General features: G+C 53.3%; 9 protein-coding genes across 9 annotated transcripts; 5 read left to right on the forward strand and 4 right to left on the reverse strand.

The window, feature by feature from the left end:
* Positions 1–4551: 4551 nt before the first annotated feature.
* Positions 4552–7765, reverse strand: SPBR_06502 (gamma-tubulin complex component; the record flags this gene model as incomplete). Its single annotated transcript, XM_040764758.1, has 3 exons — positions 4552–5868; positions 6325–7568; positions 7636–7765. 3 exons carry the CDS (start codon positions 7763–7765, stop codon positions 4552–4554), a joined length of 2691 nt encoding a protein of 896 aa, XP_040616949.1.
* Positions 7766–8262: 497 nt separating this feature from the next.
* On the forward strand, positions 8263–9461 carry SPBR_07407 (ct20 family protein; the record flags this gene model as incomplete). The annotated part of the gene is made up of 2 exons (XM_040765661.1): positions 8263–8479; positions 8554–9461. The coding sequence occupies 2 exons, from the start codon at positions 8263–8265 to the stop codon at positions 9459–9461; spliced, it is 1125 nt and encodes a 374-aa protein (XP_040616950.1).
* A 430-nt stretch (positions 9462–9891) lies between these two features.
* On the forward strand, positions 9892–11635 carry SPBR_07006 (DASH complex subunit ASK1; the record flags this gene model as incomplete). Its single annotated transcript, XM_040765261.1, has 4 exons — positions 9892–9985; positions 10065–10171; positions 10239–11421; positions 11508–11635. The coding sequence occupies 4 exons, from the start codon at positions 9892–9894 to the stop codon at positions 11633–11635; spliced, it is 1512 nt and encodes a 503-aa protein (XP_040616951.1).
* Positions 11636–11767: 132 nt separating this feature from the next.
* On the reverse strand, positions 11768–12068 carry SPBR_08014 (uncharacterized protein; the record flags this gene model as incomplete). The annotated part of the gene is made up of 2 exons (XM_040766264.1): positions 11768–11963; positions 12055–12068. 2 exons carry the CDS (start codon positions 12066–12068, stop codon positions 11768–11770), a joined length of 210 nt encoding a protein of 69 aa, XP_040616952.1.
* Positions 12069–12403: 335 nt separating this feature from the next.
* On the forward strand, positions 12404–13372 carry SPBR_07621 (50S ribosomal protein l4; the record flags this gene model as incomplete). Its single annotated transcript, XM_040765875.1, has 2 exons — positions 12404–13057; positions 13136–13372. 2 exons carry the CDS (start codon positions 12404–12406, stop codon positions 13370–13372), a joined length of 891 nt encoding a protein of 296 aa, XP_040616953.1.
* An 810-nt stretch (positions 13373–14182) lies between these two features.
* On the forward strand, positions 14183–16147 carry SPBR_06892 (rab GDP-dissociation inhibitor; the record flags this gene model as incomplete). The annotated part of the gene is made up of 8 exons (XM_040765148.1): positions 14183–14228; positions 14331–14355; positions 14422–14481; positions 14556–14583; positions 14661–15006; positions 15110–15652; positions 15727–15881; positions 15956–16147. The coding sequence occupies 8 exons, from the start codon at positions 14183–14185 to the stop codon at positions 16145–16147; spliced, it is 1395 nt and encodes a 464-aa protein (XP_040616954.1).
* A 545-nt stretch (positions 16148–16692) lies between these two features.
* Positions 16693–17443, forward strand: SPBR_07792 (rhodanese domain containing protein; the record flags this gene model as incomplete). Its single annotated transcript, XM_040766046.1, has 4 exons — positions 16693–16821; positions 16891–16965; positions 17034–17079; positions 17157–17443. 4 exons carry the CDS (start codon positions 16693–16695, stop codon positions 17441–17443), a joined length of 537 nt encoding a protein of 178 aa, XP_040616955.1.
* A 453-nt stretch (positions 17444–17896) lies between these two features.
* SPBR_07534 (uncharacterized protein) lies at positions 17897–18969 on the reverse strand (the record flags this gene model as incomplete). The annotated part of the gene is made up of 3 exons (XM_040765788.1): positions 17897–18321; positions 18385–18796; positions 18925–18969. The coding sequence occupies 3 exons, from the start codon at positions 18967–18969 to the stop codon at positions 17897–17899; spliced, it is 882 nt and encodes a 293-aa protein (XP_040616956.1).
* Positions 18970–19629: 660 nt separating this feature from the next.
* Positions 19630–23348, reverse strand: SPBR_06431 (RNA polymerase 1 specific transcription initiation factor; the record flags this gene model as incomplete). The annotated part of the gene is made up of 7 exons (XM_040764687.1): positions 19630–19716; positions 19837–20315; positions 21070–21255; positions 21324–21347; positions 21679–22393; positions 22461–23141; positions 23220–23348. The coding sequence occupies 7 exons, from the start codon at positions 23346–23348 to the stop codon at positions 19630–19632; spliced, it is 2301 nt and encodes a 766-aa protein (XP_040616957.1).
* Between the last annotated feature and the right edge of the window lie 724 nt (positions 23349–24072).

A 24072-nucleotide genomic window follows, 5' to 3' on the forward strand; every position in this document is an offset into this window, starting at 1 on the left:
TCCCCAAGTTGGAAAGGGTCTTTTTGGGCAAAGAAAAAGAAACAGGGGAGCTTGGATGTGGTCAGATCCATTTTTGGAGAAAGGGGAGCAACGGTGAAGCATGAACGGCGAACTACGAATTCTGGTGAAGGCTAGTCAAATGCGGCAGCAAAACGAAATTGACGAGCACACCATCGGCTGGGAGTAACAGGTATTTACAGAAGTAGATGGGAAGAGGCACCCGATGCTGCCTTGGCCACCGCCGAATTTGGTCCGAAAGGGTGGGAACCGAAAGGCAGAAAGACAGAAAGGAGAAAGGAGAAGTGAGAAAGGGGAAGCCCGGGCAGTTGGTGTGGAAAGAAAGAGAATATCCAGACACGGCCATTGGGCCGCACCAGGACGGTTGCATGAGCGCCCACTCATGTGCAGACAGACGTGTCTTGTTGCTCTCGCGCGTACAAATGCGGCGCCTTTGATTTTCGGGGAACAGGTGTCTCGACATGGACACGGGCATTGTGCATCCAACGACACTCCAACATGGCCACAAATCAACATCAGAAGATTCCAGGCCGCTTTTCTTACCAGCATTATTGTTTTTTTTAGCCGCCATTGAACGTCTTGGACCTTGAACCACATATTCTCACGCGCCCGGTGACAAATAAAAGTAGACTATGAAAACGAGAGGGCAGTGCCAGGCGACATCTCTGGAAGGGCGCGGCGTACGAGATGGTGTGAAGCGTGACTGAAAAAGTGACTGAAAGATTGAAAGCACGGACGGAAAACCCGAGAAGTATTACCGAAAATAAATATAACGAAAAGGGAAGAATGTCAGGCCGCAAGCACCCTCACACTCACGACGCCCGTCGCCCACCGCCCTAAATACTCTACGACACATAAGTCGCACTGTAGAACGGAGGCAACCAACAAAAACGTAGGGACTGAAGTGCTGCTTGAAGCTGTTGTACCAATGCGACCTACTCCACACTTGAGCCAGGGAAGATGAGATGATACAGTGGAGAAGAGAGACCTGTTGCTACCAACACGGCATTTGGAATACTGGCCCTCTCAGTGTCTTTTCCTGAGAATGTACGAGAGTATATCACGCCTCTCATAAGGCCTGTTAAGACAGGATGATGGTCGACCTGTTCGCGAATCACATTGTGATGGCCTGGTGTGGCGCTTCAATATCCAAGACTTTCCAACAAATTTCAACCAGTGGACCAGCAGACAGTTTTGGCGTCTTCAGCACCACTCTCCGTCGACTTGGGAGCAAGGGCTTTGAAACTGTGCTGTGCCGGGATGGCTCAGAAGGGCAAGCCGGCTGTGTCTCTCTTATTCCAGCTCAGCTGAGGTCAGTTTTCCAACCCGTCACGTTTTGATTTCCCCAAGTTTATCCAAAAGTGGCCTGGCTTGTCCTGTAAATTGAACTTCTCAAGCCCAATCGGTTAACTGAAGCCTGCCATGACCTGTTCATTGTCCCCTTTTACATCGCAGAGAACGCATTTCAAAGATACCCTGCCCATGGCGGAAATAGAAAACCCATCATTTCTTTTTCTTTCTTTTTCTTTTTCTCTTGGAACACTGGCGAGCCAATTACTCCTTGTCGGTGACTTACCTATTCTGTAAACTCACCAATGAATCAGAGTGGACGGACTGGTTGGGAAGAAATGAAGGCAGGGGAACCACAGACGAGTCACCTACACCCAACCGTTGGGCGTTTAGGTCGTTGGGCTTAACCACCACTTAAATTGCCGCCCCTGTGTGGGCTCATGTGGGCAGCGCTGTGGCCCATGGCTTGGTTGGCTTCAACCTCCACTGTTCGTTCAGCCAATGCCGGCGCCCGGCCCACGATTGCTGTTGCAGCTTGCCGTTGGCCATGCCTATGCAGCTGGCCGACATTGGGCGCTGCAAGTTGCAGTGCACGAGAGCGGACGGGACAAGTCAACAAGGCTAAGAAGCAAGCACAACTCACAAGTGTATGTGTTGGCAAGCCCGAGAGATGGTTAAACTGCGTGGGGGAGTTTGGTGGGCCGGGATTCACGGTTCACGGTTCATGGTTCTTGTGGTTGTGTTGCAATACATTGTATTGTTTGACGGAGGACGGACCACGCAGCATGTAGTATGTCTTTTTCTTGTCTTTTTCTCGTCTTCTTCTACTTTTCCTTCTGCCTGTTGACTTTAAAGAAGGCCAAAAGAGCTTTGAAAACGTTCACGCTGAGTTTGTCGAATTTGACGGGCTGCCAAAATATACGGGCGTACCTACCCAACATTGAAGCATGCGGTCATCCTGAACTCAAAAGTTGTCTCATTCGCTCCGATGGAAGCCACCGGAGCTCAACTTGGCTTGGCTTGGCTGGCCGTGCATATGTACAAGGACGAGAGCGGAAGTTCAATGTCAATGAAAAAATACAAAAAAAAAAAGGACGAGGGAGTTTAAAGTCAATGTTTTGTAAACCTGACTTGGCCGTCACTTTATACGTGTGAACCCAGCATTGGCCGAGTTTGTGTTGATACAGATTCATACAGACATGCAGACGTGCTTGCTTCGTGCTTCTGTTCGGTAGTAATACATCGTCGGCATCAATCGGTTGCTTTTTTTTGGATGCGTTTTGATTTGTGCCAAAAATAATTACTCAATGCGGAAATCGAAAACGAGAGGTGCAATTTCTCCGACTCTCGTTATGTCCGCGTCACAGCGAACTGTCGACTCCTGTACGCCGTATTTCCCGCCAGAATTTAATAAATCCGTCCAAATAAACAGCCCGGCCAGGCCCATAATCGTTCCGGTCGCTTGTCCTCGCTCCCAACGAGGCGTACTGACCTGCTCTGCTGTTTATTGCGTTGCTGATCAAATAGACTACTCTGTACGTCGTAATATACTCCGTTTATTCGCTGTGGATAAAAACGAGAGCAACAGGGCGCACCATTCCGTATTTTGTGCTTTTTTTTGTCATCAGCCCGAGTACCGCACGAGGGCGGGCGTACGCCCCCCCAATAGAGATCGCCGATACCGCCGGCAAGGGTTGGAAAAGAAACACGCGGACGACGAGGGACGATTTGTGTACGGACTATTTCCGTCCGAGAACTGGTAGTGTCGAGCGTGCGGAGTATTTACTTTGCATTGCCTTTAGTGATTATCGTGTGTCCGCTTCCGTTGCATGTTTTATTTCCTCGTTGTTTCCTTTGCCCATTATGAGCGAGAACAGGAAGAGTGGAATCCAATAACAATACCTGCCAGATAGGCAATGCCCGCAAGATCCGCATGTGATTGAATCGATTTTGTTAGATTCTGTCGTAACTCTTGGCCACTGGTTCTTTCGTTTTCCTCAAGAAATAACAAGGCAACAACAAGAGGAGGGCGACTATTTCCTAGGCGCGTCAAGACACACCGGGACAACACACAAACCACCCAAGAAAAGGTGTTCGTTCCATGTCGAGCACGCCGTCCCTTTCCTATTCGGACAAGACGTTCCAGGGCGCCTATGCAAGGGAGGAGAGTCAGAAAAAGGGCGGGTGGCAGGCTCGCTTGGAAACCGACGGGGACGACAAGGAAATTAGCACTCCTTTTGTTTTTCCTTAGCGCCTGGCCAGCGAAGATTGCCAAAAAGGAGAGATGAGCCAAGAACTAAAAGCTTTTGCGTGAAATTCGACGGAACTTTGGCAGTGCAAAGAAGAGGCGTGTAAGATCGCGTGCGTAGCGAGGGCCGATACTAATTTTTTTTTTTTTAATTCTTATTTCAGCGCGGTTTTCTTTCTGCTCGTTTGGATTTCCCCGGCAATTCTCGGACTCTTGCAAAAGGCCGCAGGTGTGAGCAACTTGGAGGTGGATTAGGCATGGTCGTCGTTTTGGTCGGTTGCAATCCTCAGTCGTCTTTTCCGCGGTTGTTCGCTGTTTGCAAGTTATGCTTGTTATTTTTGCAGGGGGTCGGTCCTGTGCTGTGCTCCCTGGCCTTGAACAAGGGAGGTTCCGATTTTTTGTTCTTCGCTTTTCCTTCCATCCCTTCGCGAAAGGCTGCCGCACGGGAAGTGGAGATGGGAGGGGACCTTGCACTTGACAGCTTTTCTCTTTGGGCTCTGGGGAGGGGCCATCAACTGGGACCTTCAGCTGCAACTCCAGCCAGAGATTCGCAGATTTGTAGATTTGGGGTAAAAGGGGAGACCGCGGGCCCTAAACAAGACACTGGGCCTGGCCTAAAATACCTAAAAGACCCAAAGAAACCAAGAGAGAGGGGGCCGTGAGGAGAAAGAAGAGGGCCCTCACCCCCATTCTAGGGAGTTGGTGATGGGCTGTGGAGTCTTGTTGTGCTCCGTGTGCCTACTTTGTGTGCCGCTGTGGATCACAGCCATGGGATATAGCATTTGGATCTTGGGAGGAGACGGGAGGGGGAAGATCTGTGGCTTGTTTGCGTGCGGAGAAGACGGACGGTGTCTGCTCCATGTGCACGTTGTATGTATCGTGATAGCATCCGCATGCTCCCCCGCGCGCGCATGTATAATTGTAGTCCGGAGACATGTCTTCGTATATATAGACAATATTCTGGCCATTTGGCACCCCGGTCTTTGTCTTTTGCCTTACCACTGCATCCGCGACGACGAATACGACCCGTTATAGTCCAGCATTAGCAACAGCTTCGACAGCGAACTGCCCTCGCCCGCCCTCGATCCGTCCTGGTACTCTTGCTGCTGCTGGTAGTCCTTGCGCGCCACGCTGTCCGCCTCCTTCTCACTTAGGCCCCGGCACACTGCAAGGAACGCAGCCACCTTTTTACGGAACGATGCATAGAGCTTCTTGGTCTTGACCTGGTGCGCCGTGAGCAGCGCTCCGAGCGCGGCATCTTCACTGCTCTTGTGTCCTCCAATGCCCGTGCCTTCGGCTCGAGATAGCTCGCGTGAGCCTTTGGCAAACTCGAGGATCAGGCCAAAGATGCCCTGTAGCAGGAGGAGCAGTGGCTGCTGCCGTTTGCGGAGCAGCAATGCGAGCATGATCTCATCCAGTGCCTGTTCGTGACGCTCGCGCAGCTTGTCGGGGCTTGCTTGGTCTGCTTGTGCAGAGCTGGTTGCAGTTGTTGTTCCCTGCTCCTGCTCCGGTTCCGCTAGGCCCCGCTGCACGTCGTCGAGCCATGCTTCGAACCGCTTCCATGGCATGTCAACACCCGTGGCCAAGAAATAGGCCATGATGTTGGCCACAAATTGCCGGCTTTCGATCCGAAAGCGCATGCACACGTTCTCCTCATGGCCAAAATAGCTTTTCTTTCGGCTAGGGCCCGGCCGAGGCGCTCTGTTGCGCACCCGCGATTGTAAGTCGTCCTCGAATAGCTGGTTGACCACGTAATACATGCGCAGTACGCGTAGGAGGAGTAGAAACACGCGGTCGTACTTTGCTAGAATATCTGGTGTGATGATAGACAAGAGCGCTGAGGGTGGCTTGTACGACAGTCGGAGGAAATCCAGTGCTTCGAGAGAGTCTGGATCCATGCACCGGTCCATCTCCTCGACGGAGAGATCACGTACCGCGAAGCTCATCCCGCCAGGCAATTCATGCTTACCGCCTGCGCCAGCACTCGCTGGAATCTCATTGCTTTCACCCTTCCTGCCCTGGTAGTAGCTCTCGGCAAGGACGCCCATCAGAGCCAGTCGAAGTTCAGAGCTTGCCGGCGGCCAGTTCTCGCCGTTGCGGCTCGACAGCCGCAATCCAAGTCCGCCGCTCGACAGCTCAATACCGGTGCTTCGCTCGGCACCGGCCTGATCCGGGTCGAAAAGAGCATGCGACAGTCTGCTGCAAAACATGCCATTGCCAAGGAGTTGAAATTCGCGCTGGATTTCGATGTGTTTTCGGACGCCGTGTACGCCAAATAGCAGCCGCATGCACTCGCGGTTGATATGGCGAGACTGTGCAGCTATGGCTGGCCCAAATGAAAGTAGTGGTAGAAGAGACCAATGCGGTGCAAACTCATCTAAAGCTGCCATGTCGGCTGCGCAATCTTGGCCATCTTCGAATAGCTGACGACGGAGAACGGCGGCGAGACCGTCCTCTGATGGGTTTGGGAGAGGTTCACCGAGTTGTTTTATGGATGCTTTCAGACTCTGCTCAATCTGGTCTTCACTCTTCCCAAAGAACTGAAATTCAACCGTAGGAAAACGCCAGTTGATTTCCGTTCCACTTGGTGTGACACCAACCGTACCTGGATGGTGGTGTGTTGGTAGAACAGGCTGAACTGAAGCATATCGACTTGCAGCAAGAGACTGCAACAAGTTTCTCTCATATGCAAGAGCCTTGCGATCCAGTGCGTGGATGGAATCCCAATCAAATTGCCATCTGAGTGCTGGAGGGCGAGCAATCAGAACCGTAGAAGGATTGGACAAGGGATGTTCGGGATGATTTGTCCACAGAAATCGTAGATTGCGACCTGTTTCAAAGATGTTCTTGGCCATTTCCGCTGGAATGAAAGCCGGCATCCGTTCCTCGTCAAAGAAGTAGTCGGATTCAGCCAACTCCGCGCCCATGTCGTCGATCCAGACCCGGTCGTCTAGGCGAACGAATCCTTTGCTTTGAAACTCGCCCGTCCAAAGTGTAGCCTTGCTTCTGGGACTCAACCCAATCCATTCGCTCACGAAGACTAGCCAAGGTTCCGAGACGAGCTGAAGCAACTGCTTGATGATATCACGCATAAAGACAACGCTGTACTCCATGGACTGTGTCTCTTGGTACAGCAGCGTCAAAAAGTGCTCGTCAGTGGTTCTTGAAGAAGCTGTTGCGCGTGAGAGCTTTGTCACGAGCCCGCGTATGAATTTGACGAGAGAGGCAACGGGCCGCACAAGCGCCTGCAACTGGAGCAGTGAGTGTGCCCTCTGGCCACGGGTGCCAAGCTCGCTTTGGATGGTGAGGAGGAGGCTGTCCACGCCTCGTGCGAGGGCCACTCTTGAAGGAGAGTTTGTTGAGGCCGCGGCTGTATACGTGTGGTCGACAAAGGCTCTCAGATAACGGCTGTCGTTTCCGCATTCGAGGCAGTCCCTCTCAGCGCGTCGCAGTACTTGTGCAGAGAATCCTGAGACTCTCGCGGAATTGACCACGGGAAGGAACGCCCGTTTCCCATCGTCCCACGAGAACAAGATCGAACTTCGTCCTAGGGCTAATGCAAGAAGGCAAGAGCAGTATTCGCGCGTGTCCAGTATCGCCGGGTCCTGCTCGTCCTCGCCAGCGTTTGTCTCGGACGATGACGCAGGGCGTATGACGTCGCTGTGTTCAGCAATAATTGCGTCGACGAACTTGGGACCTTGTTCTGTCGCGAATATCGGAGCTTGGATGGGGACTTCAACATGCTCAAACGATGCCCACGATTTGAATTCAGCCGGCGGAGGTGGCCGGACGCTGTCGTCAGGTAGAAGCCAGAAGTCGTCAACAATAGACGAGGGCGTTGCAATGGGTTCTATAACCGAGCTTGTGTCCTGCTTATCAAGTGTCTGTTCTGGAACACTCGGTAGGAGCTGGTTTAGTAAATGTGGGATCTTGAAGAGGCCACCGTCGTCATCGTTGCAAGGCGGCAGCTCTGGCTCGTCCGTGTCGAGGAAGAATGTGATCCTCTCGTCGCCTTTGCATTAAGTCAGCCTCGAATACCGCCATCACAAGTACTGCAGCCACTGAATTAATATGCATACCGTTAACATCGAGGCTGAAGAAGCCATCTTGTCTCTCCTCCGCAGCTAGTGGCGGTGGTTGTTGCTGCCATGACGACAGCTTCCAGAAGTCGGGAATGGCGAAGAGGTCGGCGTTGTCGGTGTCTGCCATGGCTTTATGGGTGGTAGACCAGTTTGTCTCATACTATGATGTGTTGAGACGCTGTCATCGGCCGCTTATGGAGTGTGCAGCCTCGTGGCCTATGAACATGCTACCAGTTTAGGAAGTGACGTTGACAGGCAAAAAAGGAAGGCAAAAGCGTGCGCCACTTATGGACCAAATTGTTGACGCGTCGCCGCCCCAGAAGCGCGTTGTTTGGACGCTGTGACACGTGCTTTTGACGGCTGTGTTCGCTGGCAGCCGTTAGTAACCCCTGTATGTGTGGCCTTTCGTACCAAAAATTTAACTAACAGCGTCCGCCTATCAGCGCCGCTAAAAGAGCTTTTGTTCCAGAAAGCTTCAGTCCTTTATACTTTTCCATCCTGCAACAGATACCTCACACCTCTTGACCTACCACCCTCGACCACTGCTTGCTGCGCAGACAAATGTCAATTGAGTTATAGCCGATCCTATGAACCACGTTTACGACATACGACAGCGTCAACACCATGCCACCGAAGAAGCGCGGGCGCGGTAGCGCGGTGCAATCCGCTGCCACACCGAGTCGTGACGACGATGCGATGGACATTGACACACCCCAGGCCTCGGAAACGCCCGCGGCGTCTGCGCCACCTGACAAGCCGATATATGATGTGCTCCAGAGCTGCTGGACATCCGAGCAGAAAGCAGGGCTGTTCTCGGCCGTCATACGGTGGAAGCCTTCGGGTGAGGTTTTGCAACGGCAGGATTGGGAGACAAGAAAATCAAGCCGTTGAGAGATGGCCGACTAACATATACAGGCATGCACAGACACTTCCGCATGATTGCCATCTCCGAACATTTACGTTGTCGCGGGTTCGATCCGGACGTCTACCAGCACACGCGCATCCCAGGCATTTGGAAGGAGCTGGCGGCCGAGTACGAGCTCGAAACGATCAACGACCGCGACAACTCGCTGGACTACGTCGATGAGGCCGACGTCGAGTCCCGCTTCAAAGAGTTTTGTCTGCCTCTGGTCGACTTCCGCGACGACATGATGGAGCGCGCGCTGGCGGACGAGGATGACGACTCCGCCGCCTCGTCACCAGCACAGTGGCGCCCGGAATCACCAGCGCCAACCTCACGCGGTGGGGCTGCCTCGGGCGGCCAATCGGTAGCAGCACCGGCGTCCACCTCCAAATCGAGTGCTATAAAACGGAAGCGTGGCGATATGTCGGTATTGCGGATGCGGTCATCGACGGTGGACAGTTCTGAGCTGGCATCGTCTGTGCCATCACCCGCCGCAACAGGAAGGGGCACACGGAGAGGAAAGCGCGGAACATCCAGGGCAAAAAAACCGTCGACCCGGCGTGGAGGCGGCGATGAGGAAGAGGAGGAGGAGGGGCCGGAGGAGGAAGAAGAAGAAGAAGATGGCGAAGAGGAGGAGAGCGGAAGTGGAGGTGACGAGGAAAACGAAGGCGAGGAAGTAGACGACGAAGAGCAGGATGAGGAGGACGGCGAGGAGGACGACGACGAAGACGACAACGACGATGACGATGATGACGAAGAAGAAGAGGAGGAGGAGGAGAAGGAGAAGGAGGAGCCCCCCACAACCAAAAGGACAAGAGCTCCTCCACAAAAAGCAGCTCGTGGGGGAACAAGAGGCCGTGGCGCGGCTCGGGGACGTGGGCGTGGACGAGGGCGTGGAGCACGGGGCCGTGGCAGGTAGAGGACACTGAGGAAATCTTGGGCATTCGCGACAACGTTGTTCAATTTGGTTCTGCTGGCCTTGCATTAAGCAAGACGATGCGAAGTTTTCGTTTTTTATGTTAGTATTTGTGTGATATGTCGTCTATGCTACGGCGCATAAGAAGTATTTCTGCTTAATGGTTTAGTAGAGCCTCAGAGATGGAATGCCTACCAATACCCCACTAATAGGGGAGTGGCAGTGGTTTGTTAGCGACCCTTACCCACTGCCCCGCACGCCAAAACGCGTCAATGAACGCGCTTCATATTAAAATCTATTTACTTTCCTCCAGCGCGCAACGAACGTCACACATCACAAACGACAACCTGCGCACCTCTTTTATTTGAATTGCATAGACCTTTCGGAGCGTGGAAATATACTATAGAACCGAACAAAACGCCTGCGCGTAAACATGGCCGGACTCGGCGGCTCGCTGGCAAACCGGCCGTTCTCCACGACGGAAGAACTGGAGAAGCTGGAACAGTCCATCACTCTGACGCTGCAAGGTATGTAGGGAGACGAAAGGGGAATGTTTAAAAAGGGACTGGGGTATCGTGGGATAAGGCTGACAATTGCAAACTCTAGAAATCGACCACAACTTCAGCAAGGCGCATCGCATTGTGACGGGCAACATCCTGCCTGTGGTTGAGCAATACGGCGAGCAGTGCAGATCCGTATGGGATGCTTCCAAGGTAGGAGGAATTGACGGAACGATCATTTGGTTTTTGGGGAGTGTATCGTTGCTGACAAGCTTGGCAGTTCTGGAAACAATTCTTCGAGGCCGCTGCGAACGTGTCGTTATCCGGCTACGAGGAGCTCGCAAACGATGAAGGATCCACGGGTGTCGAGGAGACGACAACAGCAGATACACACGACGATACTACAACGGACTACACTACCCACCCGAGAGACGACGAAGATGGTGTCCAGACAGCCACATACCTCAACACGCGCGACGAATCTCTTCTGTCTGACGGCGACGGCGATCTAAGTGGGAGCACGCCTCGCCCGCCGGCCACGACGTCACTGCACCCGCAATTTGCCGACTTGGACTCACCATATGAAAACCTACGACGCGAGATGAACCGGGGACCGGACACAGACGCGAACGGTGGGGGCCAGCGCTCGCGGTCCGGATCGCGGCCGCGAGCACCTCTCTCAGATGCTAGAATGGCCGACGCGGGTGGTGACGAGAGCACGATGATGCGGTTCAACGACAATGAAAACGTGGAGGACGACCACCGTGACGACTCGTCCGCGGCGGACTCGGAGTTGCTCGCCCAGCGCACAGCACGCCTTCCCAACATGTCCATGACGCCGCGACAGTCGCTCGACGAACGCAATCGGCGGGCCCTCGAGGACGAGCAGGCTAATAGCCGGCGCCAAAAGGACCCCCTGATGCACCGCGTACTGGGCAAAGACTACCGAATCCAGGCGACACCGCACAAGAACACGGCCCGAGGCATCTCACCCATGCGCCTAAAGGTCACAGACCGACCGCCGACTGGTCGGCAGAACTTCATACACAACGAGGAGAAGGCCAAGCGATCAGCATGGCAAGAGTCGTCGCCTATGTCGTCGCCGGAGATTGCTGTGCCGAAGCTGCGTAGCGCTGCCTTTATGTCGCCAATGCGCGCGGCGTACCGCAACAAGCTGGCGACGGCCGTGTCCGGCCCGCGGACGCCCGGCGTGAGCGTGCAGACGCCGGCGCGGACTAAGCCCAGGGAGATTATGTTTGACGATATTGGGTCGACAGAGATGGATCAGAAATCACATTTCAAAGCGCCTTTTACGAGAACCGAGACCGGCAAGAAGAAGCGCAACCCAGACGAGATCACATGGGAAAGCAGCGACGAAGATGGTGACGACTTGTATGGTGGCATGAGCCCGCCCAAAACAATCAATTTCGCTATGCCACCATCTAAACTGCTGCAGACGCCTGGTAAGTGATATATATATATATATATTGTTCCTTATATATATTATTCCTCCGTTTACGCAGCGATACAAGTTACTAACAACTTAAAGCGCGGGAGGCAAGCAAACGCATCGTCGAGGACATATTGCTCACGGCAGGGGAAGACTTGGACGGATCTTCGGAGTATAGCCCGACCATGGTCAAGATGAACGCGGATATTCTGGACGAGACATTTTAGAATATTTTGGCAGACGTTTATATCATTTCCCGCTATATGTAGTCAAATAACAATACCCAGTGATTAGATGTGTCCCTAGCATCTCCTTTAAATGGACATGTGTCATGATCATGATGACAAGGGCAGGCACAGCTACCGCTTTGTGTCATCCCGGTCAACCACATGGATCCGCGGTGTCATCCGGGCAAGATTGTCCTTGTCAGCTTCTGTCGGCTTGATGCCTATGCGTTCGCCCGCGGCATCAGAAAAGTACAGCCCGATGGTGCCCCAAAGAAGTATGCCAACACCGACGCCAGCGCGCGTCTTGGGCGAGAGACCGCGGTAAGAGCTGCTTTGTTAGTATTCGTAGGAAGACAAACCATCGCTTATTTTTTTTTTTTTTAAAAAAAAAGAATGAAGGAAACAAACAAACGACTCACCTCCAAAGCGACATTTTGAGTTGCAAAGGTTGGCTTGTTTGGATGGTGTGTTATGTTGCACGAATTAGTGATATCTTAGTGTCCCTCAAAATTTGCACCGCCACGAGCCAGCCACAGAACCACCAGTTCAGCGTCCTAAGTGCCTTTCGCAACGTTGATAAATGTGGATCCCTTTGGAGAACGGGAAAAAATTGGCGGCTGTTCGAAAAGCTTCACGTCTAAAAGCTGCTCCAGCACCAGATACCTCTTTCCCCCCGACGAGTAGGTTCGGCCGCCCTCTTCACCATTACTGTCTCCCCCCCCTGATCTTGGGATCCTTTTCGACGACTATCCAACTTTTTCGATCACAATGGCTGCGCTTGGCCCCTCGGCGGCGCGTGTCCGCGGCGCTGTTTCCGGCTGGAGCACCACCCGCAACATGATCTCGTGTTCACACCCGGCGCGCTTTGCGTCACAACAAGCGCAGCCACCACTACGAACGACACAGACAAAATCATCATACACACAGTCTACAATAGCACCAGGAGCCATGCAGATGCAACAGCGGTCCTCCTTCTCCACCTCCCCCGTCCTCGAAAAGCGCCATAAATACCGCTCGCGTGACAACAACCGCCTGCGCGGTGTCTCGAGCATCCGCCGCACAGGACCTCGCCAGTTCCTGTCCGTGTCCGACTCCCCGCTCCCCCGCTCGACCCTGCCGGGTGTCGGCGGCACCAGAGAGGCCAAGGAGGCCATGGCCGCTGCAACGCGGCCTGAGATTGACCCGGAACACGGCCTGTGGCAGTTCTTCTACGACGGCCAAGTGGCACAACCGCCGACCAAGGATGCGGCTTTTGGACGGCCCTGGATGGCCGAGGAGCTGCGGCGCAAGAGCTGGGACGACCTGCACCGGCTGTGGTGGGTGTGCGTCAAGGAGCGCAACCGGATTGCGACGGCGACCGAGTCGCGGAAGCACTTTGACCTGGGCTTTGGCAATTTTGAAGCGCAGGAGCGCGACGCTGCGGTGAGTCTATAGTTTTGTTCCCGTGGCATGGACTCGTGAACTAGGGCTTTCTACAAGTTGTACTTACTAACGAGACAGGTCCGCGAAACGATGAGACGTATCAAGCACGTGCTGACGGAGCGCTTTTATGTGTGGGAGGATGCCGTCGAGTTGGCCCGCACGGACCCGGAGATTGACCTGTCCGGAAACGGTCCGGCATTCCGGCCAGCAGCATACCTGGAGGATGAGCCAGCGGCAGCTGGTGAGAGTGGAAATACAGAGGCTGCGCCGGCAGAAAGCAGGTCAGGAGAGCAGGAGCCGGCCCCTGTACGGTAACCGGAAAGATCCTTCGAATTACTCTTGGCCGCGGCCGAAAGAAATCCGCTTTCCACGCAATTTTGTGTACAACAACCATCATACATACAACATCTAGCTCTCGCAAATGTACGACTATTGACAAAATATGAGGACTGGTGGGAAGGAGTGACGGTAGCCGAGTGGACTGAGACTGTGGCTTGTTATGGAGCTTCCTTGCGACGTACTTTGGCAAGCATTAGGCAGCGGTTCTTTGCAATCATGCCAAAACGGACTGAGAAGACTCACAGAACCAAGACAACCAGCTTTCAAGTACGCCGTCAAACAATAACCGTATTGCCAGGCGGTTGCACTCAGCTGCAACGATGAATCGGATTCAAAGTAGACAAACTGGTATAAACCTCTTGCACGACATAATTATGCGAAGTGGTACGGAGTGCGACATTCCTCCGTAGAGACATAACATCATCAACATCCAACGGTCAATTGTTACAGACGGTCACGTGAATTGGGCACTAGATCAAATATGGAACGGCCCCCGGTTCTGGAGCTATGCCGTTGAATTGATAGGTAGCCGTTGGTAACCTCTAACTGACGACGTTGCCCCCCAATAGCAATTGCGGGGCTGCTTGCTGGACTGTCCCTCCTTTTCCGTTCCCAACAGCAAAGCCAAACCGCATCCTGTGACATCCTTCTTGCATTTACACCGATTGTTCCAGGTCAGGCTGCCTTCTCCCTATCTCGAGCCAATCCTTCTATTTTCCCACTGTTTCCCGCCGTTTTCTCCCTCGTAACCCGAATACTCAACCAACAACATCCTCTGCAACCACCATGGATGAGATTGCCAAGGAATACGATGTCATTGTGCTGGGCACAGGTGAGTGACGGACGGGCTTGGGATTCTGAACTTTGGAGAATCTGGGCACTGTTTGAATGCCGTGAAAGAGCTTGGCTAACTGTGTGCTTCTGTTTCGCTTAGGCCTCACCGAGTGTATTCTCTCCGGGTGCGTCACCGCCTTCTCGAGCAACAACCCCTGAGAACCTAACTAACCTCCTTTTTCATGGAACAGTGTCCTGAGTGTCAAGGGCAAGAAGGTCCTGCACATCGACAGAAATGACCATTACGGCGGGTATGCTGGCCCCCACATGATGGCGGGACGACCGGGCGGAGCTATGAGACGGAATCGCTAACCGATGATTCCAGCGAAGCTGCATCTCTGACCCTACAGGCGGTAAGCCCATCACTCAACACGTTACATTTTGCGCTTCCCGTCTCGCCTCAGTCTCCTCTAATACGAATCTCCTCCAGCTCTACAAGAAGTATGGCAACTTTGCTAGCGGCGAGGAGCCGTGGACCAAGTACGGCCGTGTCAACGACTGGAACATCGACCTTGTTCCCAAGTTCCTCATCTCGTCGGGCGAGCTTACCAACATCCTTGTGTCCACCGACGTTACCCGTTACCTCGAATTCCGCCAGATCGCAGGTAGCTTCGTCCAGCAGAGCAGTGGCGCCAAGGCCACGGTGGCGAAGGTCCCCGCCGACGCCGCCGAGGCGCTGCGGTCGCCGCTGATGGGCATCTTTGAGAAGCGCCGCATGAAGAGTTTCATCGAGTGGGTCGGCAGCTTCGACCCCAACGACCCGGCCACGCACAAGGGTGAGTCCTGTCTTCCGTACATCCCCGGGCGTACTCTAATTTTCTCCCCTTGCTCCTACTTCTCTTCTTCTTTTCTCTGACACCGTTGTCCAAACACCAACAGGCCTTGAAATCAACACGTGCACGATGAAGGACGTGTACGACAAATTCGGCCTCGAGGCCACCACCAAAGACTTTATTGGCCACGCCATGGCCCTGTATCTGACGGACAGCTACATCAGCACCCCCGGTGGCGCCCCGGAGGCCATTGAGCGCATCCGCCTGTACGGCAACAGTGTGGCGCGTTACGGCAAGTCGCCGTACATCTACCCCTTGTACGGTCTCGGCGAGCTGCCCCAGGGTTTCGCCCGCCTGTCGGCTATCTACGGCGGCACCTACATGCTCAATACCAGCATCGACGAGATCCAATACGACAATGGCAAGGCGATCGGCATCAAGGCTGCCATGGCCAACGGCGACGACAAGGTCAACTTTGAGACTAAGGCCAAGTTTATTATCGGCGACCCGTCCTACTTCCCCGACAAGGTCAAGGTTGTCGGCCACGTGCTCCGTGCCATTTGCATCCTGAAGCACCCGCTAGCCAACACCAACGACTCCGACTCGGCCCAGCTGATCATTCCTCAGAGCCAGGTTGGCCGGAAAAACGGTGGGCACTCCTCCCCTTCTCTCTCTTTCTTTCTGCGTCTCCCCTCTCTTCAAATACAACGAACTGACAAACAGACATCTATATTGCTTGCGTCTCGTCGGCCCACAACGTCTGTCCCAAGGGCTACTGGATCGCCATCGTGTCGACCATTGCCGAGACCTCGGCCAACCACCACCTCGAGCTGCAGCCGGGCCTGGACCGCCTAGGCAAGATCGAGGAGCAGTTCATGGTACGTCGGAATGGGGAAGCCCATACCCTTTTTTTTTCGAACGAGAAAAACTTGCTAACACGTCAACTTTGCAGGGTCCTCCTATCCCTCTGTATGATCCCATTGAGAACGGCACCAACGACAATATTTTCATTTCCAAGAGCTACGATGCGACCAGCCACTTCGAGACGACCACCGACGACGTCAAGGACATCTACCGCCGGTGCACGGGAGAGGAGCTCGTTGTCGAGGGCCTGCGGGAGGGCATCCAGGTGGCCGAGGAGTAGACAAACGACGACACTCGAGTGAGACAAAAGATAAATTATCAATATATACAACGACATACGCTGTAGTTGGTGAGGGTGTATCGGTTAACTTCCGTTTATTTTTATTTTTATTTTTTGTGTTCCTTTTTTCGGTTCGTTATTCTTCCCTCAATTTCGGATTGCACTGCGTCTGCGTAGAAGACAAAGAAGACAAAATACGCATTGGGTGGTGAAGCCAACCAATTTTTCTTCTTCTATGGAACATTTGGTCTACCGCTTGTTGCGCACTTCACAGTATTTGTGCCTATCGGAGCACACGGTTGAACGGCGAAGCTCCGACTGCTGCACAGGAACGGGGCTGACATCAGTGGGTAGGGGTGGGGTTCTGGGCAGCACTGAAAAGCCCAATCCAAGGCCGAGGATTAGCGTACCGTCCGTCGGCATTCTTCCCGTAGAGGGCCTGTGACGACACCAGCACTTTCCCGACCGCATTGTCAATCTATATTCCTTACATTGGACACTCGCTTCGAGAGGACGTACGTCACACAAATACATCCACCCAAACAATGGCTTCCACCGTCAACCGCCGCGCCGCGCGCGCGGTCTCGGCGTTGCTGCGGCAGACAGTCGCGAGATCGGCCCTGGCAGCAACCTCGCCTGCTGCTGCTATTGTGACCACAGCTGCCCGTCGCTCCGTTTCTGTGGTCTCTCAGCCACAGACTCTTGCTGGCAGAGGCTTTGCTAAAGCCGCGCCATCCTCCCAGTCACTGTCCCTGCTTGTTCGTCGCGCCTACTCCTCGTCGACATCCGCTGACCACAAGATTTGGTCGTTTGAGGAGGTAGGAATGCCGATGCGCTGGTTTCTATTTGTAGGTGTACAGGGGAAAAAAAGACTAACTATTCGCAGGTCCAGGAACTTGTCAAGAAGTCCGACTCGCCTATTGTCATCGTTGGTATGTATACACTTAGCTGTTTCCTTCCTCTCCCATCTCGGAAGTGCTTTTTGTGGCTTTCTCTAACTTCACCTCAGATACCCGTGAGCCGGGCGAGCTCAAGGAAACAGGCCGCATTCCCGGCGCTATCAACATTCCTGTCACGACGTCGCCTGATGGCTTTTTCCTACCCGACGAGGAGTTTGAGGACCGCTTCGGCTTTGTGCGCCCGAGTCGCGACACCGAGGTTATCTTCTACTGCAAGGCCGGTGTGCGCAGCCGAGCGGCGGCCGGTCTGGCCAAAGAGGCGGGCTGGACAAAGGTCGGCGAGTACCCGGGCAGCTGGAACGACTGGGCGGGGAAGGGCGGCACCGTACAGCGTTAAATGGGTTGTAAAATCATTTCGCGGTATAGGATATGGAGGTGCTGAGTACGAGCCACTATATGTAGAATAAAAAAGGCAAATAACATCATTAATATATTGTACAAACCCTGGAAGAAATAAAGCAAACACTAGCTGGGGCATCTAACAAGCTAGATAAAAAACTCCCTGCTGTGAAAGCACTGTGAGATCACTGTGCCCTTGTGGTCGATGGGCATATTTCTCACGAAAGAACAACGTGCAAAATGTTGCTCCCCAAAATGCTACCAGACAACAGCAAATTATAAGACGGAATACATAAAACATGGGCCGCTCTAACTAATTCGTACTTGCCCACTGGAAGGAAGAGCAAGCTCAGCTGGCTCTCCCCTCGTCTCTCTACACTCCATTGTATTTTTCTTGGCAGTCGCCAAATGGCCGTTTCCAAACCATTAGGAGACCTGTCTTGATACCCGCTTACCACATTGCCGGCGGGCCAGCATCGCCGCTTCCACCGTCCACAGGTGCAGACGGGGTCTTAGCCACGGGGCTGTGGTGCGCAAAGAACAAAAACTTAATTGTCACCGCTAGGCCGAGGTGCAGCACCACGACAATGACGAGCAAAATTTTGCTCGTCTGCCGGTCTGTGGCGGACAGCACTGGGTACAGGTTGCGCAGCAGGAACATGATGGACAGGCCGAAGCCGACAGCAACAAACACCCAGTTAAGAATGTCAATGTGCGACCAGCCGATCAGTGCGACGGGGATCCAGATCAGGTTGCCGTAGCCGTAGAGGGCCCAGCACTCGAGCAGGTTGGCAGACTCGGAGCCAAAGTAGCGCAGGGCGAGGAAGAGGATGACGGGGATGACGAGCGTATAGCCGTAGATCAGGCCAGCAGCACCTGCGGGCATTATGTTAGCAAAGAGGGCGGCAGTTGCAAATACCTCGAAAGGAGGGGACTCACCACTCAGAAGGGTAAAGTCGTAGGCAAACGGCTCCGTGCCCGTCGTCGCGAGGTACTGGCTGATTGTACCGCTCAAGAACAGGATAAAAACAACTGTGGTCGCAATCCAGAAGGGACCGTACAGATCTGCGTTGCCCTCCAGCACGTCAAGGAAGTTGGCACGCGGGAAGAGCGCAGCCCAGCACCGTGTCAGCACAGCCGACGTGTCGACGTCAAAGAACTGCGCGTAGAATGACAGTGTCCACAGGAACCGCTTGCCGCCAGCTGCGCTGCCGCTGCCACTGCCTGACGCCGTCACTGGTGGTGGTAGGCCGCCGCTGTTGAGGCCCTTACGGCCACCTGGTAATGAGTCGTTAAAGTTTGAGTTGTGGAACTCGAGGTCTTCGCGAAGGTCGGTGTGGCCGAGGTCGCCCTGATTGTCAAGAAAAGTGAGGGTCAGTATTGCGCACAGTCAAGACTAGAACAGGCTCATCGTATGCGGCAAGCAGCGTCTGTCGTCTTTGCGATCGATCTGTCCAATTGCAACAGAGTGGAACATACCTCATCGTCGACGTCGACGACCGCATCGTAGCCTGCATTCGACATTTTGCACGGCTGGTGTATGCTGCTGTCCTTTCAGATAGCGATATGCTCTCGTTGCAAGGTGGAGGGTGTGTGGGTGGTAGTGATGTCGTCGGTTTACTCGATGCAGGCGTGTTGGGTCTTTGGCGTAAAGGGATACGAAGCTGACGTCGCGTTGGCTTCTGGTGGTGGAGCTTAACTAGTTGCCTGTTTTGCGTGGAGAGCCTCCTATTAGAACTCGCTATGGTGGCAGCTATATTCTGTACATTCGGGGAGATGGGATATGCTTAGTCATCTGCAAGAAACGGCGCGCTACACCAAAAGGTTGACTTCGCATTTGCATTTGGAAAGGCAGAATGAGACATGCCAGTATCTAACAAGATGCCGATTCTCGTATGGTTCGTCACCTTACAAACATATAGTACATCACAATTCGCGTTGGAGTCTTTTCAATGTTTTTTTTGTTCTTTTTAACTTTCGTAAATGAATTTTGCTTTTTCCCATTTTTTTTATAAAACTTGTAGGAAAAAAACCAGGTGCATAAAACCCCCAAAAAGACGCCGGTGTCTCCCGCAGGTTTCCCCGTTCGAAATTCGTCCTCCGCATCGGAATCCGCTTCGTCTCCTCCCCAGACACCACCCACAAACAGCGCACTGCCCACTCCCCAGGCAAGGGGCGAGTTGTCTATTTGAGCTTCTTCTTGGGGCGGAGCTGGTTCGTGTGACCGCACTTGCGCTTACGGCAGTTGGTAGCACGGGGGGGCAGGCGGGCCTGAAGATGTCAATGTCAGTAATGAGTTCCGCCTTCATAATATCGGACCGTTGATTGGCGACGTTTGTCGCTTTCCAGGTTCACCGCAGGGTGAATCAGCTAGTGGTATCGAAAACGTACGTAGCACTTGCGGCAGATCATCTTGTCGCAGTTGAACTTGCTGGCCAGGGCCTTCAGCGAGGGCTCGATGATACCACCGCGCAGGCGGAGAACCAGGTGCAGAGTGGACTCCTTTTGGATGTTGTAGTCCGACAGAGTGCGGCCGTCCTCCAACTGCTTGCCCGCGAAAATCAGGCGCTGCTGGTCTGGGGGAATGCCCTCCTTGTCCTGGATCTTGGACTTAACATTGTCGATCGTGTCCGAAGACTCGACCTCCAAGGTGATGGTCTTGCCGGTAAGGGTCTTCACGAAGCTGTATTGCGGGTTGACGTTAGTAACTGTGCTGCACAGTGGCGCTTCTGCAATTAAAAACGTCGAGATGTCCTCCTCCTTGTCGTCGATGTCGTCGATGCGTTGCGGCGGCCGTACGTCCTTTGCCAATCGTTGGTTTGCTCCTCTTTCGAATGTCGAAACTTCCGGGCGCAACGTTGGCGGTTTTACTGGGTGGTCTGAAGTCGTCGGGTTCGCAAAAGAAATGAGACGGGAAAGAAGGACCATGCGATGGCGGGCGTGGGACGTTCGGCGACCGACGTTCGGCGACAAGAGACGGACATTTCGAGATCGATCTCGCGGACAGCGAAAGAGGTGGAATTTGGGCCTTACATCTGCACTGCAATAGCGGAAGAAAAAAGAAAGTTAGCAAGACATTCCCAGGACTGTCCAACACCATAATCAACTCAAATTACCGGCAAAACGTACTCTTGACGATACTGTCGTGAAGTTAACTATGGTTGAGGTTCGTAGGATAGAGGAAAGAACGGGAACAAAAATCCACGAAAAGATCATACAGACGCACCATCCTACGCAAAAATTGGTGCGGGACACACCAAAATCGGTAAAAGTGCAGGCAAAAAACTAGGAGTGGAAAATAATTGCCCCGCCCCCCGAAGATTTTTGAGGGAAAGAGCGTGGCAAGCCAAGAGCGGGCTAGCGCAGACCCAGGCACTTTAGAGCTTTGACTGCAAAACCCTATCACGTGCGTGGCAAGTGGATCCACACCAAACTGACCAATCAGTCAAGCGTACGGCTACCTTTCCTCGCTTTCAACCTCTTTGACAACTACCTCGACCTGAACATCACAAAAGACCGGAGACGAAGGATGATGCAAAAGCAGGAGTGGGTATATTGCCTATCCTGGAGGGCTACTTGGCATGTAAAGATGTGCAAATGACTGAGAATATTGCTCTCCGTCACCATCTCCGTCGCCTTCGTCGTCGTCAACGACCATTGTGACATCTTCCTCCGCGCTGTCGTCTGTCCCATCCCCATGCAACTGGTCCGACGATCTCTTGGCTTTGCTCGCATCCCACGTCATCCAGCGTCTCTCTAGTCGACTCACTTCGCGGACGAGTGCTTGTACAGTGATTCCAGCCAGGTTGGCTACGCCAGGAGAGTTAGTTGCCCGTTTAACACCATTTTCCAGACCGCGCCAGGCTGCGCATGCTCACCTGCTCTGCTATAAAATGCGTGAGCTGCTTCGGAAAGGTCAGACTCTTCCCGGTATCTATTTATAGGGTGGTCGTGAATGCGTTGTAAAGTAGGTTCGTCTTTGATGGTTACTGGTCGCTTTCCCTTTACGTTCTTGGATGTTTGTTTCTCTTCCACATTGGGGATCACGAGGCAAGTTTCCTGTACCAGTCGATATCGACGGTCCAACGCATCTTCGGGTTCATCTGCAAAGGGTACTCGTGGCCTTATTTCTTGCAAGGGGAATAGGCGTAACATGTGGCGTGGATCTGTGATGTGTTTAGTGGAGTTTCATTCCTTCTCGTGATAAATTTTGACCCGGTTTCAAGGACGCACCATCTTTCTCGGTTAATCGATACTGCTGGTGCCAGTCCAGGTAGTCGTCAATCTGGTCCTCTGTCAAGCTCCACGCATCTCTGGCTCGCAACTTGGAAATACCGTGGCGTTCTAGTCGTCGTGCTGCTGGCAGCCGCTTTGGCGACGCGTTGAAGACGGCCTGCCATTTCCTCCAGTCCATCAAGATATGCTGGGGTCTGGTATGGTCGTCGTCGGCATAGGCTTCACTTTTGGTGGAATCTTCTTCATTGCTATGGGGTTGTCGGTTGCCACTAACGTGCGCATCATCCACATTGGTAAATGGGTACAAAAGCTTCGTGACCAGGATCATTGTTGATAGTAGGAAGACGTCTGGGTGGTCGACCAAATAGAGCCTGGGTCGCTCTAGTGGGTAACAAAAGTCTGTCCTAGACAAGCGAGACACCTCCAGGACCCCCGTGTATACATCGACTGCCTCTGTTAGCATTTCTTCACCCATCAGATTCAATCGAGACGCAAGCTTACTTGGAAGACCGAGGTCTCTTGTCCACTTCCACAGAATGGGTGGCGCGTTTAGTCCTGGGAAGTGCAACTCATTGTTGAGCCTAAATCCCCTCACAAGATTCACCACTGCCTCGTGCAGCTCGCCGCGGACAAGAGACGGCAGCTTTGTGGTCAGGGCACTTAGGTAGCTCGGAGGGAGTCGATCACGCATGATCTTGGGAATGTGCTTGGTCTGTTTTCTGTTAGCAAGGTAGTCTTGTTGCGCCCGTATTAGACCAGGGAGCGGCTCAAAATCTTACTGCATCTAGGAACGGTATCTTGTCGTTTCTTGCCCACCGGTAAAAATCGCCGATGCGGAACGGAAGTTGCAATAATACACCGCCAAGATAGCAGATCGCCAGCGTTTCGATGACGCCAGGCACATTCCATCGTTCATCCGGACCAGATTGCCATTTGCGTGCAGATCTCGATCGTGCCCGCCGTTGTGATAGGCGGCTGCCGCCGCTGGTATAGCCGCCTTCCGTGTCGCTTGCTAGCTGCGAGCTGTAGGCTGTCCGGCCGTCTGACTCGGACCCAGACTGTGTTCCGTTTGTGGCCCGGCTCCGGCTCCGGCTACGGCTGCGACTCAAGCTGCGGCTTCCACGATTCCGCAGGTCATCATCTGCCAGTGCCGTCACGGTAAGGCCGTGAAAATAGCGGATGCGCAGGTCCCAGAGATCACGCACAGCCGACTCCAGGCCTGCCATGGGAGACTGCGCAGGTGTGGACGCTTCGCCTTCACCTTGGAGCTGCCGCTCGTGCTGTTGTAGCCAAACCACTTGCTTGCGCAACAGGAGTTGCAGGCACTCAAGAAACAGCTCGCGTGCTTCGATGCCGGATAAATGGCGGGCCTCACGCTCGCGGACCTCCTTTTGTCTGCGGGCGGTATGTCCACGGTTACCGTAGTTTCCTTCTTCTTCATGCTCAGTGGGAACATAAGACTGCGAGTGAGTGTTAGCTCCAGCTTTTTCGGCCACGATATAAAGAACAATGTAAAGGTAACAAAGGGGAAAGCATACTTCAATCAGATGACCGTTCTCACAGTAGCGGAAGCCGCTGTCGCTGTACCAGCGGCGCGCATTGCACTCGTCACATGAGTCTCCTGGGCGAAAGCGCCGCAGATCGCGATGGCCCGAGGCGAGATCCATAGTCGGTCGAAGAAACGGAGAACACGGAGAACAAGGATCATGTGCAGATAGTTTGCCGTCAATGGCTATGCGATGTCAATAACCGGGGCCGTTTCGTTGTGGTTATCGCTCTGCGCAGTATAAAAACTACCAGTTCGCCATTATGACCATGCAACTAAGAGCGGAGCGCAATATGTATCGTCCTAAATCTTATCGTGCGCACGGTGTTGGCGTTCACCGAGTTGGGACGAAAGACAGGTGAGTTTGGGCGTCGCCTGTTGTTTGATGGCATGTCGTCGTTAGAATAGTGGAGTCTACGCTGTAGTAACATTTTTTTTTGCTAACAACCGTCTATCCAAAATAGGCATCATCGCGAACCACTGTGAGACCAATGCAACCAAATCGTCCTGCTTCTAGACTTCTGCTTATTCACTTGCAGCTACGTTCACGTAAAGTGGGAGAAATTCCGTCATTCACTCATATTTGTATAATAATATCCAGGCTTGCCTTGGTCGTAATTTTCTATTCCGCTTTAGATATTCTTCATCGCCGCTCTAATGACGGTGTTTTGTTCGAGAAAAAAAATTAAGCAGCTCATGTCTGTCATAAACAGAAACCAAGAGAGGGATCTGACAGAGAGACCTAGGGCACAGTTATATGAAATATACGACATATGTCCGTGGCGCCCATGGTGGTTCCCCGTTTAGATTCCGAGTCCTCCAGAAACCAACGCCCCCAGGGGCTT

Source organism: Sporothrix brasiliensis (genome assembly GCF_000820605.1).
Source record: "Sporothrix brasiliensis 5110 chromosome Unknown Cont20, whole genome shotgun sequence".
Taxonomy (NCBI): domain Eukaryota; kingdom Fungi; phylum Ascomycota; class Sordariomycetes; order Ophiostomatales; family Ophiostomataceae; genus Sporothrix; species Sporothrix brasiliensis.